We start from the raw sequence: 17,107 nt of genomic DNA on the forward strand, positions 1-17,107 counted from the left end.
TGGTACTCTAAGAAAAAAGAATTTACAGCGCTGAAGGAGGCCATTTGGCCCATCGAGTCTGCACCGGCCCTTGGAAAGGGAACCCTACTCACGCCCACACCTCCACCCTATCACCGTAACCTAGTAACCCCACTGATCCTTTTTGGATACTAAGAGCAATTTAGCATGGCCAATCGACCCAACCCGCACATCTTTGGACTGTGGGAGGCAAACTGAGTACCCGGAGGAAACCCACACAGACACGGGGAGAACGTGCAGACTCCGCACAGACAGTCAAGGAGAAGTTCCAATTAATTGAAAGAATAACTATTGAGTAGAGGATTTTTCATGGCAAGCCATTGGTGGTGCTTAGGGCTCACGTTAACTCAGCTTTTAGCTGATACCCAACAGCTGGAAGTTCTAAAACTTTTACCAGCTGTAACCAAAATACATTTGCTTGTCTCATAAAGAGAGAACATTGTCAGTTGATTAAAATAGATTAAACACTCGGACTTGTATATAAATGAATTTGACAGCCATATAATCACATTCCAGTGCAATTCTTTAAAACAAATTGCCTCATTATTTAGTAATTGACTAAGATAAATAGTCTGCCACTTAATTTTTTTCCACAAATGTGCAGACAGACTAGCCTTTAATAGAAGAGCACATTTCTGGGATGTGTCTGACCTAGCGTCCATAGTCTGATTATTTTTATTATAAACAGAAAAGATTGATTTCCCATAAATATAAAATTAACTTTTCAGGGCCAGTGATGGCAATTGACAGTAATTATGATATTAGTATGCCATTAAAAACCTAGTTACATCTCAGTCAGCAAACAACTTATTCAAAGGTTTTTATTAACAAGGGAAGGGTTAAAGTTCTATTCAGTTAAATATTTCCCAATGATTGTAGTCTGTGGTTGACCAAGTAGCATGTCCCCTTCGAGTAATATAGGAACATAGAAAATAGGAGCAGGAGGAGGCCATTCAGCCCTTTGAGCCTGTTTCACCATTCAATATGATCACGACTGATCATTCAACTCAACAGCCTGATTGTGCCCACTTTGATCCCCTTCGCCCCAAGTGTTATATTGAACTGCTTCTTCAAAACATACAATGCTTTTGCCTAAACTGGCTTTTTATGGTAACAAATTCCACAGGTCCACCACTCTGAGTGAAAAACTTTCTCCTCATTTCTGTCCGAAATGGTCCACCCCCATATCCTCAGACTGTGACCCCTGGTTCTGGACACACCCACCATTAGGAACATCCTTCTTGAATCTACCCTGTCCAGTCCTGTTAGAATTTTATAGGTTTCAATGAGATCCTCCCTCATTATTCTTAACTCCAGCAAAAACAATCCTAACCGATTCAACCTCTCAAAGAACAAATAACAAAGAAAAGTACAGCACAGGAACAGGCCCTTTGGCCCTCCAAGCATGCGCCGACCATGCTGCCCGTCTAAACGAAGGTCTTCTACACTTCCCGGGTCCGTATCTCTCTATTCTTATCCTATTCATGTATTTGTCAAGATGTTCCTCAAACGTCACTATCGTCCCTGCTTCCACCACCTCCTCTGGCAGCGAGTTCCAGGCACCCACTACGTCTGTGTAAAAAACTTGCTCGTACTTCTCCTCTAAACCTTGCCCCTCGCACCTTAAACCTATGCCCCCTAATAATTGACCACTCTATCCTGGGAAACAGTCTCTGACTTTATCCACCCTGTCTATGCCCCTCATAACTTTGTAAACCTCTATCAGGTTGCCCCTCAACCTCTGTCGTTCCAGTGAGAACACACCGGTTTATTCAGCCTCTCCTTTTGAGGCAGCACGGTAGCATGGTGGTTAGCATAAATGCTTCACAGCTCCAGGGTCCCAGGTTCGGTTCCCGGCTGGGTCACTGTCTGTGCGGAGTCTGCACGTCCTCCCCGTGTGTGCGTGGGTTTCCTCCGGGTGCTCCGGTTTCCTCCCACAGTCCAAAGATGTGCGGGTTAGGTGGATTGGCCATGTTAAATTGCCCGTAGTGTCCTAAAAAAAAGTAAGGTTAAGGGGGGGTTGTTGGGTTACGGGTATAGGGTGGATACGTGGGTTTGAGTAGGGTGATCATTGCTCGGCGCAACATCGAGGGCCGAAGGGCCTGTTCTGTGCTGTACTGTTCTATATCTATATCCTCATACGTCAGTCCCGCCATCCCAGGAATCAGTCTGGCAAACCTTTGCTGCACTTGCTGTCGAGCAGGAACAACCTTCCTCAGATAAGGAGACCAGAACTGCTCCCAATATTCCAGGTGTGTCCTCACCAAGGTCCTGTATAATTGCAGCAAGACATCCCTCCTCCTGTACTTGAATCCTGCTGTTATGAAGACCAACTTACCATTTGCCTTCTCTGCCGCCTGTTGTACCTGCATGCTTAGATTTCCGGACAGCCGATACTGAATTTTCGCCTTGTTCTTTACATGTTCAGAGTTCCAAGTGAGTATATGTCAGTGGAGTAATGACAGCAACGTGCCACCATTGCCATCAGAAAATCCAAGCCATTTTATATTGTTGCGTGTGCATTGTGTTTTAGGAAGGGAAAATGTATAATAATCTGACCCTGGGACAAATGTATTACATTGCCTTATGACTGCAACATTACAACGCCTTAGGACACCTAACGCAGAATTGCTACAGTACAGAAGACCATTCGGCGTGCCTGCGTTGTTCTCCCAAAAAGCAATAACCTCATGCCATTCTACTCCCCGTGCCCCTGTGCATTCGCCTTTTTCAGATAATAATCTAGTTCCCTCTTCAGTGCCTGATTGAACCCTCCTCCACCGCACTCTCGGGCAGTTCATACCAAATCTTAACCACTCACTGCGTGAAAATATTTCTCCTCATGTCTCCATCGCTTCTTTGGCTAATCCCCACCATAAGACAGTGCCCTCTCAACAGCGGCCCTGCCACCAATTGATTTTCCCTATCTACTCTGTCCAGACCCCTCAGGATTTGGCCTTTGTCAAATTTCCTCGCAACCTTCTCTTCCCCAAGGAAAACAGTACCAAATTCGCCAATTCATCTACTTAACTGATGCTCCACACCTCTTGAACCATATGGCCAGGTTTCTCCGAGCACGCTCAGGGCTGGGGTTCCCCGGTCCCACAGTAAGTGAATGCAGTTTTGGCTGGAATGCCAAATTCTCTGTTCTCGCTTGCAGCGAAGTGGCAATGGACAATATCTGAGAATCCGGTAGATATGCTACAATGTCACAGGATATAGGTGTGGAAATGCCGGCGTTGGACGGGGTGGGCACAATAAGACGTCTTGCAACACCAGGTTAAAGTCCAACTGGTTTATTGATTTGGAATCACTAGCTTTCGGAGCGTAGCTCCGTCATCAGATGAGTCATAGGACGTAGAAGTTACAATAACCCAGGCCAAGGACACCATAGTGTTCCAGGGCAAGTATGTTACCTTGTTTTATTTTTAACATGTTACAATGTCTTAGGACACCTATATTACAATACCAAGCAATAATACACCATTTAGCCTTAGAACAAGTACATTGGGGCAGCATGGTGGCACAGTGGTTAGCACTGCTGCCTCACAGTGCCCAGAGACCCGGGTTCGATTCCGACCTCGGGGTGACTGTGTGGAGTTTGTACATTCTCCCTGAGTCTGCGTGGGTTTCCTCCGGGTGCTCTAGTTTCCTCCCACAGCCCAAAGGTATGCAGGTTAGGTGGATTTGCTGTACTAAATTGCCGGTGCTCTTTTGGACGGTCGGTGCAGACTCGATGGGCTGAATGGGCCTTCTGCACTGTAGGGATTATCTGATTCTATGATTATAATGTCCCAGGATAAGTATAATGTGTTCACACAAATGAAGTCCAACATTCCAAAACAAATATCATTGTAATTTCAACTATTTTAAGAGAATCTGCTACAAAGCGCGAGTCCCAGGCTAGCCACACAGATCCCCGCCGTCTATGGCAAGGTCTGCAAGACATAATGGGCTACAAGATGAAGGCATTTAAAATCGCCAGCTCTAATGCACCTCTCCCTGATGAGCTCAACGCACCCTATGCACGCTTTGAGCAAGAGGTCAGCGAGAGCGAGCCCTCCACCCCAGAAGCCTCGGTTGAACTTGTATCTGAGATCACCCATTGCAGACATCAGAGCAACCTTCTCGAAGGTCAACCCACGGAAAGCCACTGGCCCGGATGGGGTACCTGGACAAGCACTCAGGTCTTGCACGGATCAGCTGGCGGGGGTATTCACAGACATCTTCAACCTCTCTTTACAACAATCTGAGGTCCCTATCTTCTTCAAGACGACGGCCATCATCCCTGTACCAAAGAAAAGCCAAGCAGCGCCTTAATGACTATCATCCAGTGGCTCTGACATCCATCATCATGAAGTGCTGTGAAAGGTTGGTCATGGCACGAATCAACTCCAGCCTCCCAGATTGCCTTGAGCCACTACAGTTCGCCTACCGCTGCAATAGGTCCACAGCAGACGCCATCTCCATGGCCTTGCTCTCGACCCTGGAACACCTAGATAACAAAGATACCTATGTCAGACTCCTATTTATCGACTCCGGCTCAGCCTTCAACACCATCATTCCTACGAAACTCATCTCCAAATTCCATGGCCTTGGCCTCGGCTCCTCCTTCTGCGACTGGATCCTGAACTTTCTAACCCACAGGCCATAATCAGTAAGAATAGGCAACAACACCTCCTCCATGATCATCCTCAACAGCGGTGTCTCACAAGGCTGTGTCCTCAGCCCCCTACTATACTCCTTATACACCTATGACTGTGTGGCCAAATTCCCCTCCAACTCGATTTTCAAATTTGCTGATGACATCACCGTAGTGGGTTGGATTTCAAACAATGACGAGACAGAGTACAGGAATGAGATAGGGAATCTGGTGAACTGGTGCGACGACAATAATTTCTCCCTCAATGTCAACAAAACGAAGGAGATTGTCATCGACTTCAGGAAGCGTAGTGGAGAACATACCCCTGTCTACATCAATGGGAACGAAGTAGAAAGGGTCGAGAGCTTCAAGCTTTTAGGTGTACAGATCACCAACAGCCTGTCCTGGTCCCCTCATGCCGACACTATAGTTAAGAAAGTCCACCAACGACTCTACTTTCTCAGAAGGCTAAGGAAATTTGGCATGTCAGCTACGACTCTCACCAACTTGTACAGATGCACTATAGAAAGCATTCTTTCTGGTTGTTTTACAGCTTGGTATGGAGCCTGCTCTGCCCAAGACTGCAGGAAACTATAAAAGAATCAGAATCATAGAATTTACAGTGCAGAGGGAGGCCATTTGGCCCATCGAGTCTGCACCGGCTGTTGGAAAGAGCACCCTACCCAAGCCCACACCTCCACCCTATCCCCATAACCCAGTAACCCCACCCAACACTAAGGGCAATTTTGGACACTAAGGGCAATTTAGCATGGCCAATCCACCTAACCTGCACATCTTTGGACTGTGGGAGAAAACCGGAGCACTCGGAGGAAACCCATGCACACATGGGGAGAACGTGCGGACTCCGCACAGAAGGTGACCCAAACCGGGAATCGGACCTGGGACCCTGGAGCTGTGAACCAATTGTGTTAACCACTATGCTACCATGCTGCCCTAAGTCTGAATGTAGCCCAATCCATCACGCAAACCAGTCTCCCTGCGTTGACTCTATCTATAATTCCTGCTGCCTCGGATAGGCAGCCAGCAAAATTAAGGATCCCACGCATCCCGGGCATACACTCTTCCACCTTCTTCCGTCAGGAAAAAGATACCAAAGTTTGAGGTCACGTACCAACCGACTCAAGAACAGCTTCATCCCTGCTGCCATCAGACTTTTGAATAGACCTACCTCGTATTAAGTTGATCTTTTTTCTACACCTTGCTATAACTGTAGCATTATATTCTGCAGCCTCTCCTTCCTTCCCTATGTACAGTATGCATTGTTTTTACAGCATGCAAGAAACAATACTTCTCACTGTATACTACATGTGACAATAATAAATCAAATCAAAAAATCAAATCAAATATGTTTCTTGCTGACTGAATCACTCGCGATCAACACACCTGTGTAATTGTAACAGTTTTTTATTATTCATTTTACGGGACGTGCGTGCTGCTGGTTAGGCCAGCAGTTATTGTCCATCCCTAATTGTCCTTGAGATGGTGATGTTGAGCTGCCTTCTTGAAATTCTGTAGTCCATATGGTGAAGGTCCACCCACAGTGCTGTTAGAGAGGGAGTTCCAGGATACTGACCCAGTGACAGTGAAGGAATGGTAATATATTTCTAAGTCAGGATGGTGAGTGACTTGGAGGGGAACTTGTTGGTATTTCCATGTCTCTGCTGTCCTTGTCCTTCTCGATATTAGCGGCCATGGGTTTGCAAAGTACTGCCTTTGTGAGTTCCTGAAGTGCATCTTGGTACACACTGCTGCTGCGTTTGTTGTGGAGGGAGTGAATGTTTACAGATGGGGCACCAATCAAGCAGGGCTGCTTCATCCTGGATGATGTCAAGCTTCTTGACTGTCGTTGGAGCTGCGCTCATCCAGGCAAGCGGTGGGTGTTCCATCACATTCTTGACCTGTGCCATGTCGATGGTGGACAGGCTTTGGGGAGTCAGGAGGTGAGTTACTTGCTGCAAGATTCCTAACCTCTGACCTGTAGCCACAGTATTTATATGGCTAGTTCAGTTTCTGGTCAGTGGTAACCCCCAGGATGCTGATTGTGGCAGATTCAGTGCTGGTAATCACATTGAATATCAAGGGGCGATGATCAGATCCTCCCTTGTTGGAGATGGTCATTGAGTGGCACTTGTCTTGTGCGAATGTTACTGACCACTTGTCAGCCCAAGCCTGGATATGGTCCAGGCCTTTCTGCATTTGGGCATGGACTGTTTCAGTGTGAGGATCGGAAAGGCATTGCATTTTTCCGTGGTGTTTAGAAAACGTTATGTGGATAATTTCCTTACAGGGTTTGGGTGGAGCAAGAAGAATTTGTCTGTAGGGGTTCAGAAGCCTCTCCTTGCACACCAGACTAGTTTAGAATTGAACTTTGAGATTCATGATTCTAGCTGAATTGTGTAAGTTTGAAGCTGATCCAGATAAATCAAAGTTAATTGCGGCAAAAAACATATGGAAGGTCACAATGAATAAAATCATGTGCTTTCCTACTTAATTTGAAACTCTTGTCACTCGGTTCTGAACCTAGTCACCTAGCTGAGTAAAACATAGCCTTCATGTTAAGTTGCCTTTTGAAATCCAGCACTGAAACCATTGAGTTTCCTGAACAATTATGTACAGCACTTTACCAATATTTTTTTTTAAATCGTAAAATGCCTGCTTATAAAATAATTTTAACATATTTTTCTGTGCATTACTTACTGAAAAAATAGAGAAATTAAGATGTGGAGATTCCTCTGTTCGCTGTTTCTATGATAAAATCATGAGAAACATTTTTTTTAAATCAGGAGAGCAAAATATATCTTTAGGCCTGGGTGGATTCAACTAATACACAAAATGGTTCAATTTGGAGTTGGGGACCAAGGGCAACGTGTCCAAGTTTGCAGACAACACTAAGATGAGTAGTAAAGCAAAAAGTGCAGAGGATGCCGGAAGTCTGCAGAGGGATTTAGATAGGTTAAGTGAATGGGCTAGGGTCTGGCAGATGGAATACAATGTTGACAAATGTGAGGTTATCCATTTTGGTAGGAATAACAGCAAAAGGGATTATTATTTAAATGATTAAATATTAAAACATGCTGCTATACAGAGCGACCTGGGTGTGCTCGTGCACGAGTCGCAAAAAGTTGGTTTACAGGTGCAAGCGGTGGTTAAGAAAGCGAATGGAATTTTGTCCTTCATTGCTAGAGGGATGGAGTTTAAGACTAGGGAGGTTATGCTGCAATTGTATAAGCTGTTAGTGAGGCCACACCTGGAGTATTGTGTTCAGTTTTGGTCTCCTTACCTGAGAAAGGACGTACTGGCGCTGGAGGGTGTGCGGAGGAGATTCACTAACCCCAGAGCTGAAGGGGTTGGATTACAAGGAGAGGTTGAGTAGACTGGCATTGTACTCGTTGGAATTTAGAAGGATATGGGGGGATCTGATAGAAACATATAAAATTATGAAGGGAATAGATAAGATAGATGCGGGCAGGTTGTTTCCACTGGCGGGTGAAAGCAGAACTAGGGACATAGCCTCAAAATAAGGGGAAGTAGATTTAGGACTGAGTTTCGGAGGAACTTCTTCACCCAAAGGGTTGTGAATCTATGGAATTCCTTGCCCAGTGAAGCAGTAGAGGCTCCTTCATTAAATGTTTTTAAGATAAAGATAGATAGTTTTTTGAAGAATAAAGGGATTAAGGGTTATGGTGTTCGGGCCGGAAAGTGGAGCTGAGTCCACAAAAGATCAGCCATGATCTCATTGAATGGCGGAGCAGGCACGAGGGGCCATATGGCCTACTCCTGCTCCTAATTCTTATGTTCTTAATTCCTTCATCCCCCTTCCAGTTTCAATTGTAACTGTTTTTGCTGAATATTGATTTTATTTATGAACTGGATTTGAACGCGTAAACTGACTCGGTGGGAGTTGAACTCCCTTTTTCAGGAATATTAGTCTAGTAACATTTTTTAAAAATAAATTTAGAGTACCCAATTCATTTTTTTCCAATTAAAGGGCAATTTTGCACGGCCAATCCAGCTACCCTCCACATCTTTGGGGTGCGGGGGCGAATTATTCGGAAGTGAACGATCCTTGCATCCTAAAAAAGGAATTTAAGCAAGAGGTCTGCTTGATGAGATGTAAAATTCATGTAGGCAAAAGACTTGTGCACTTGGGGAACACAAGGAATAGATCTATTTGTGGTGAACAGGGGGAGAATGTGCAAACTCCACACGGACAGTGACCCAGAGCCGGGATCGAACCTGGGACCTCGGCGCCATGGGGCAGCAGTGCTAACCACTGCGGCACCGTGCTGCCCGTAGTCTAGTAATATAATCACCACAAATAAATCTATCCCTTGTGTTCCCCAAGTGCACAAGTTGTTTGCCTTTATGAATTTTACATCTTATCAAGCAGACCTCTTACTTAAATTCCTTTGTCAGGGTGCTAAGATTGTTCACTTCTGAATAGTTCGGGACCATGCATGTCACAATGTATGATCCAGGAATGGCACCTGACAGACCCAGAGTAACTGATGGCCTCAGCAGTAGTCGGATATTTGTGAATGTGTGTGTCAGGTCACTCCGCTGCTCTAATTTCAAGCATCACCACATCTGAATTGCTGCCTGTGTACTGACACTCTGTGTGTTCTTTGTCAGGGTCACATGAGCAGTGAACTGGAACATCAGTTGCGGTCTGTATCCAGTGTGGATGAACTCATGACAATATTTTACCCGGAGCACTGGAAAATGCTGAAGTGCCAGTCGATGAAGGGCCGGCCGCAGTACAGGGAAACTGGCTTTGAAACAGCGACAGAGGAACCCGTGACATTTGCAGCAACATTTTATAACCCTGAGATCCTGAAAAGTAAGTCACAATCTTGATGGTGAAAATTGCCCTCGGCGGCGTTTCATACTCATGACCGAAGTCCCTCTCGTTATAAGATGCATTTCAATAATTTAACCAAGTCAAATTTAGCCATGTTCCAAAAGTCCGATCTACAAATATAGAAAACTGAGCAAAATCTTCAGGTAATCATCGAAGTTTCCTAACTTTGAAAGTGATACCCTGTCAGTGTATGCAGACTGCCTCTGAAAGCATCACCTCTGCTTCTAATGTCTGGGGTAATTGACAGCTTGCTGAACTTCCTGGCCATTTCAGTTTTGCTTCAGTCTTTTCGATAGATTAATTTTTTTCTGTGCAGATGGAAAAGTTCCCCCTGACCTTGGAAACAAATGCATTTTAAGTGGCAGGGCCAGAAACCCAGAGGTCAGAGTATTACAGGGGTGGTAGATGGATCACTCACCTCAGAAGCAAAGTTGGTGTGGTGCCGACCCAATGCATGCCGACCCACCCCGCAGGCATAACGCGCTGTGGGGCGAGCTAATTAGGGGCTTTGCGGGAATTCCGGCCCCTCACTGGGGCGGAAGACCCGCCCTCAAGAGCTGTTGGCTGGTAGCTCCATCAGTGCCGGCAGTGCCAAGAGCACATTAGTGGACACTGCCAGGACTGCAAGCAGGCCCAAGAAGATGGATCCCGGAGTGAGCTAAATAAACAGTCCTGGGCAGGAAGGATTTAGGGGAGGGAGCCCCAGAGATGGGGTGGTGTGATTTTGGAGCAGGCGGGTAGGATGAAATGGGTTGGGGAGTAATATCTTGGGGGAGACTGTTCCCCGGTCTGCAGAAGCACCACCCTCCCTCTTCTTTGCACACATTAAAACAATTATTTTAAAATTGGCCTGTCCACTCTTGCCCTACTACCCGTGCAAACTATATTATGATGTGGCTCATGTATTATTTGGCTCAATTGGTTTGTTAACAAGCCCAATTTGAAAAAAATGAAAATCTCTTATTGTCACAAGTAGGCTTCAATGAAGTTACTGTGAAAAGCCCCTAGTCGCCACATTCCAGCGCCTGTCCGGGGAGGCTGGTACGGGAATCGAACCGTGCTGCTGGCCTGCTTGGTCTGCTTTAAAAGCCAGCAATTTAGCCTGGTGAGCTAAACCAGCCCCTTTAATTATTTATTTACCCACCCAACAATCCCCTACCCCATATTACGGGTGTGAGTTCAGGGGTGGGCAGGAAGGTGATGTGATGGACAACTGCCCTATTTTATCCTTACTTAAGTGCCCACTGCCACCAAAAACACGCCCCACGGAGGGACATAAAATGCATCCTGTAGTTTTCAATAAAGTCATGAAGGAATGCAGAATCTTGTGAGTCACAACATTGGAGCATTTCATAGTGAGATTGTGGTATCGAGAAACCATGTTGGCTCCAACTACATTCTTCTGAAAATGCATTCATACTGACCGGTGTCTGCTTTTTTGATAATGTTTCAAAAGCCTTAGAGATGAGATTAAGTACATTTCTATACTCTTTGGATTGGATTCAATATTCGATTGATCAAAATTTGTATTTTTGTTAAAACTTTATGATTTCTAGATTTTACTATGTATGAGGCCTTGCAGGGGGAGATGTTGCCTCTCCTCAACTCACGGCAGCTCCTTCATAAAGAGATGTGCCAGAATTTCACCTTTGTTACAGGCCACATTATTTTGTGCCAGAACTGAGATTGGTAGATTTTTGTTAAAGCAGAAGCTATGGAACCAAAGCGGGTATAAGAACATCAGAAATAGGCCCCTCAGGCCTGCTCTGTTAATCAGTAAAATTGTGGCTGAATCTCCACATCAACTCCATTTATCTGCTCATACCCCTTGATTTCCAAGGATCTTATCAGCCTCAGTTTTGAAGTTACTCAATGATTCAACATCCACAGGTCTCTGGGGTAGAGAGTTCCAAAGATTCACCATCCTCTGGGAGAAGACATTTCTCCTCATTGTGGTCCAAAATGGCTGGTCCCTTATCATGGGACCATGACCCTTATTCTGTACCCTCCAGAGAGGGAGAACAGCCTCTCAGCATCTACCTGTCAAGCCCACTTAGTATTTTATACCTTTCAACAAGATAACCTCTCATTCTTGCAAACTCCAGAAACCATGAGCCCGGCTTACTCAAACTCTCATCGTAGAACAGTGCTCTGATCCCAGGATACAATCTCGGTGGAGATCAGATACAGGTCAGCCACGGTGTCGCTGAATGGTGGAACTGTCTCAAGTGGTTGAATGATCACTCTTGATCCTTTGGTCGGTTCAACTATTTAATAACAGCGCTGCCGGCGAAATACAATGCAACAACGTGCACTTGAAAGGTTTAAACATCTCTTGAATCCCTTTGAAGTTGGTAATGCAGTAGGCTGTGCTGTTCAGAGGGTCACTCTGACCACTGCATAGCTCTGTGTAAAACAGCATTTGAGGTCTCGTTTAACTTCGTCAAAAATGGGTTTAATGGCCGCTGTTGATTGTTGGCCCATCAATAAAGTGTCAGAATTTGCTGGTTGTCAGGCATTTGCTCCATTGTGAACTGAGAAGAAAAGATTGGTATTACAATCGGGCTTTTCACAACCTCCAAATGTCTCAAGTCGCTTCGCTGAAACATGTCGGATCCTGAGAGGACTTGGCAGTGCGGATGCTGAAAAGATGTTTCTCATTGTGGAAGAGGCCAGAACGAGGGGTAGTAGTTTCAAAAATAACTGGCCTTCAATTCAAGATGGAGATGAGGATAAATTATTTCTCCCAAGGGGTGATGAGTCTTTGCAACTGTCTTCCCCAGAGTGTGGCAGAGGCCAAGTCATTGAATACTTTTAAGGCAGAGGTAGATTGATTTTTGACTAACAAGAGGGTCAAAGGTTATTGGAAGGGGAAGGCAGAATGAGAAGTTGAGACCACAATCCGAGCAGCTGGGATTTTATTGAATGGAAGAACAGAGGTGAAGGGCCGAATGGCCTACTTCTGCTCCCAATTCACATGTTTGCATGATATGGCAGCGTCACAGTAGCTGACACAGAGTGAGAAAGAAAGCCAATGATAACACAGTGATTGTAAAAATGACCCCTTTCACATTTCTGGAGCAGTTGACAGGCCAATTCTCCAACATATGAGTCAAAACATCTGTTAATGCAATTGCGGAACACCATTGGCTATCTGAGCAGATTTAGCGAGGGTTTGTGTGCACTGTTTGCTTGTGATCTGTGCAATGGTCAAGAGAATACTGTTACTGCAGGAGAACAGCATCCATATACAGGGAAGGGACATATGAGGCACCGTGTTACAGGCAGCAAGATCTGCCTGCCAATGGTTCTGAAGACCTGTCAGCTGGTCCTAAATAACGTAAAGAACAGCTTAAAGATAAGGCAACACTGGGGTGTGATCTACATTTTGCAGCCGGGTGAAGGAGGAGTGGAAAGCGAATTGGCTAGCTTGCTCCTGCCCCACAGTCTCAGATTGTTGTCAAGTATTAACGCCAATTAAGTAGAGGGTTGCTGGGGGGCAGCGCCGGGGGGGGGGGGGGGGGGGGGGGGGGGGGGGGGGGGGGGGTGGAGGTGGGGGTGGAGGAGAGGGGGAGCCATGCCCAATTGAGAGTCTATGCTGGGAATTAATGTGGCAAAGATGTTATGCCATGAAGAGGAAGATTGTCATGGCTATAAATTTAAAGGCCCTCCGCTCTCTCGACCTGTCCTTATATTTTGTGGAAGGCTCAAAAAAGTCAAGAAAAGAACTAAACAAAACATTCAGTCTGCCTAAAGCCATTTTGAGGGAAATTCTTCTTTAACTGAATCTAAATCGACAAAATTCAAAATTAAAATCTCCGGTTATGGTACAGACACAGTCTAATTCATGGTCACCCAGCTTACTTTGACACAGGACTCGTGTCCAACAGACTACTTTTTCTCAGTTTCACTCTGGCAAAAGGGATTTCCAGAATATTGTTTTTTGTCATTTGTTAAACATCAGTTTTGTGGAAAAGCAATATTAATCAGCGAGATATGCGTCAGTTTGTTATGTGACTATTGCTGGTAAGCTTTCCTGAATCACTAAGTTAACATTGGCGAGCTGGACCAAAATTGCAGCTTAGACCATCTACCAAACAACCCCCCCCCCATATGCTTTATTTATGCTCAGGCTGAAATCCAGTAATCCCTGGGACCAAAGGGGTCAGAAACCACCCCCCCCCCCCCCTCCCACTGCCCCCATTAAATGAGCTGATCTGGAGGAAATGTGGGGCTTCCCTTATCACTGCCTGATGGTAAATCTTGATGGACATCATGGCAGCACAGATTCTATGCCCAAACAATATGACGCTCGGATAAAAACATCCTGAAGGATATTGCTTATCTTTCTCTCAAGTGATACAAAACTTCTCAGTGCCCTTCCCTTACAACATCACGCCACCTTTCGGCAGGGGCAATGCTGTGCAGAAACACCCTTGAAAGTGCATGTAAATGAGTGAGTCAGATTGACTTTTATGACAATTGATGATAGCTCATGATCGCCGTTAATGAGACTTATTTTCATCACCGGGCCACCGTGGGGGGCACTTGAACCTGTGCCGCCCCCAGAGCATGAGGCTGGCTCTCGGGATTGCTAGTCCAGTGACATTGCAGCTGCTACCTTCTTCCCATGACCCAGGGATTTTGGACGATGTCCTGCTTTGAGCTATGGCAGTCAGGGATTCTGTCGCATCGCAGGCCAAACCACAGGGATTTTCGGACTTGAGAAAATTAATACAAAGCTGGATTTAGGGAGCTTCCTCATTGCGTTGCTTCCCTTCAGCAAATCTATGGCACGGCTGTATTTTTTCTCTCTTTGCATCTTTCATGGAGCTATACACTTGTGAAGGGCAAAGACTAAGATGTCTGCCTTTTTAACTGGATAATGAACTGACCTAAAGAGGGAGTGAGATCCAAGAGCTAGCATCCACTTTTCGATGGATGACTAGAAAATCTTGCCCATTGTTTTTGTTGGATAGAAAACAATCAATAAAAATTTGGTTGATAGTAATAAAGGAAGAGCAGATCGCTAACTCATCATGCCTTCCCGACCTTGAACTGGACTGGCAATATACTATGGCTACAAGAGCAGACCAGAGCCTGGGAATTCTGCAGCAAGTAACTCACCTCCTGACTTCCCAAATAATAATGATGATAATATTTATATTGTCACAAGTAGGCTTACATTAATACTGCAATGAAGTTACTGCGAAAATCCCCGAGTCGTCACACTCTGGCACCTGTTCGGGTACACTGAGGGAGCATTCAGAATGTCCAATTCACCTAACAAGTACATCTTTTAGAATTTATGGGAGGAAACTGGAGCACCGGGAGGAAACCCACGCAGACATGGGGAGAACATGCAGACTCCGTACAGACAGTGACCCAAGTGGGAATCGAACCCGGGACCCTGGTGCTGTGAAGCAACAGTGCTGACCACTGTGCTACCTTGCCTACCCAGAAAGCACTAGTCAGAAATGTGATGGAACGCTCTCCACTTTCCTTACCTTACTTCTATTGCATTTGATTCACAATTTCTATCGATATATATGATAGTATAAGGCAGGGATGTAACAATAATGCCCCTTGTGACCCGAATAAGATAACCTTGGGCGCGATTCTCTGAAACGGAGAGAAACAGCCGACGCCGGAGTGAAACCCGGAGGGCGAGATTCTCCACAAATACGGAGAATTGTAAAGGCTGCCGTGGGACAGGCCGTGACCCACGGCAGCCTTCACGCCCACTTCCGGGCGGATTCTCCCCCCCGGGCGGGGCTAGGAGTGCAGCACCGTGCATCACGGCGGCACGGCCTTGACGACGGTCGTCAAGGCCGCACGCCAAGCTTCACGCCGGCTGACACGGCCAATGACGTCAGCCGCGCATGCGCAGGTTGGACAACCCCAACCCGCGCATGCGCAGTTGGTGTCTTTTCCCTCAGTTGCCCTGCAAGACGTGGCGGCTTGATCTTGCGGGGCGGCTGAGGGAAAAGAGTGCATCCGTGATGGATGCACGGCCACCGATCGCGGGCCTATGCCCCCCTTGGCACGGCCATGGTACTGCTGTGCCAATCGGGCCCCCAGATGCCCCAAACGGGCATCTGGCGCTTGTTTCACAATGGCAGCAAGCAGGTGTGTTTGCTGCCGTGTTGAAACGGGCGCGAAGGCCCGGCCGCTCGGCCCATCGGCCTCAAAGAATCGCCGCTCGCCATAAAAAACGGCGAGCGGCGATTCGTGGCGTGGGTCGGGCGTGTGGGGTGGGAGAATAGCGGAAGGGCGTGAAAAATGTTGGGAGGCCCTCCCGCTATTCTCCCACCCGGCGTGGGGGTGCCCGGAGTGTTTCACTCCGGCGTCGGAGGTCGCTCTTCGCCCTCTATTCTCCCCGCCCCGAAGGGCTAGGAGCGGCATTGCGTGAATCTCGGGCGCCGGGCCTTGACGCTTGTGTCAAAGCGGCGCGCTGAGAATGACGCGGCCGGCACCGCCTAAGTGACATCAGCCATGCATGCGGAGGTTGGCCGGCTCCAACCCACGCATGCGCGGTTGCCGTCTTCCCCTCCGCTGCCCCGCAAGACATGGCGGCTTGATCTTGGGGGGCGGCGGAGGGAAAAGAGTGCGCCTCTTAGAGACGCCGGCTCGACGATCGGTGGGCACTGATTGGGGGCCAGACATCTGATGAGCACGCCCGTGGTGCTCGATCCTCTCCCCGCCCCCCACAAGCCCCACACTTACCTGTCGCGCGCTGTTCACGCCGGCAGCGACCAGGTGTGGTTGCCGCCGGCGTGAACCGGTCGGGTCGTCAGGCCGCTCGGCCCATCCGGGCCGCAGAATCGCCGGTCGGCAGGAAAAACGGTGAGCGGCGATTCTCCGAGCAGCGTGTCACAAAACGCGAAAAGCCATTTTGGGGGGGGGGGGGGAGAATCGCGGGGGGTACCGGGGCGGCATGGCGTGATTCGCCTGGCCCTCCCGCGATTCTCTCCCCCCCCCGGCGTGGGGAGCGGAGAGTCACGGCCCTTATCTTTCACTTGGCTTCATTCTGTCTAAAGGCAGACTGAGTAAGTTCTTGGCGAGATGGGCCTGGTCAAGCCAAGAATGGTCAATGCCCGGATTATCTGCCGGATGGATTAATAGAAACAAAATTCTGGACTCACTCAAGAGGATATTATGTGTTGTGATGGAAAATAATAGCTGAATCAAATGGTCTTGCTCTGTATTATAGTTTTGTTATCATTATTTTATGATTATATTATCTCATGTCCATTATACTGTATTGTTGCAAATTGGTGTGTTGATGGTGGATTTTCAACTTGACATCATCAGTATTTACACATGCACGGGATTCCCACAGTCTCGATACTCACCCATAATAGCTCAGCCTAGAAGCTCAGGCATGAACAATTAATGTCAAGGAAAAATAGCTTTCTGGTATTGACGTGTTACAGGATGAGGAATTTCAGTTCCGCGAATAGATTGGAGACCTTGGGTGTTCTCCTCAGAGAAGAGAAAATAGAGAGGAGATTAGACAGAGGTGTTCATAATTACCTATGTCCTCCTCACAGAAATCGTTTCCC

The 17,107-nt window shown here is 46.9% G+C and overlaps 1 protein-coding gene across 1 annotated transcript in view; it reads left to right on the forward strand.

Moving 5' to 3' along the window:
• The window catches only part of vegfc (vascular endothelial growth factor c), a 203,180-nt gene that overhangs the window by 102,641 nt on the left and 83,432 nt on the right, over positions 1-17,107 (forward strand). Inside the window, exon 2 of the mRNA XM_038805755.1 lies at positions 9,314-9,521. Within this exon, the coding sequence (XP_038661683.1) occupies positions 9,314-9,521 (208 nt within the window). The remainder of the gene's footprint in view (positions 1-9,313; positions 9,522-17,107) is intronic.

The sequence above is a fragment of the Scyliorhinus canicula genome, chromosome 8, assembly GCF_902713615.1.
Source record: "Scyliorhinus canicula chromosome 8, sScyCan1.1, whole genome shotgun sequence".
NCBI classification, from domain to species: Eukaryota; Metazoa; Chordata; class Chondrichthyes; order Carcharhiniformes; family Scyliorhinidae; genus Scyliorhinus; species Scyliorhinus canicula.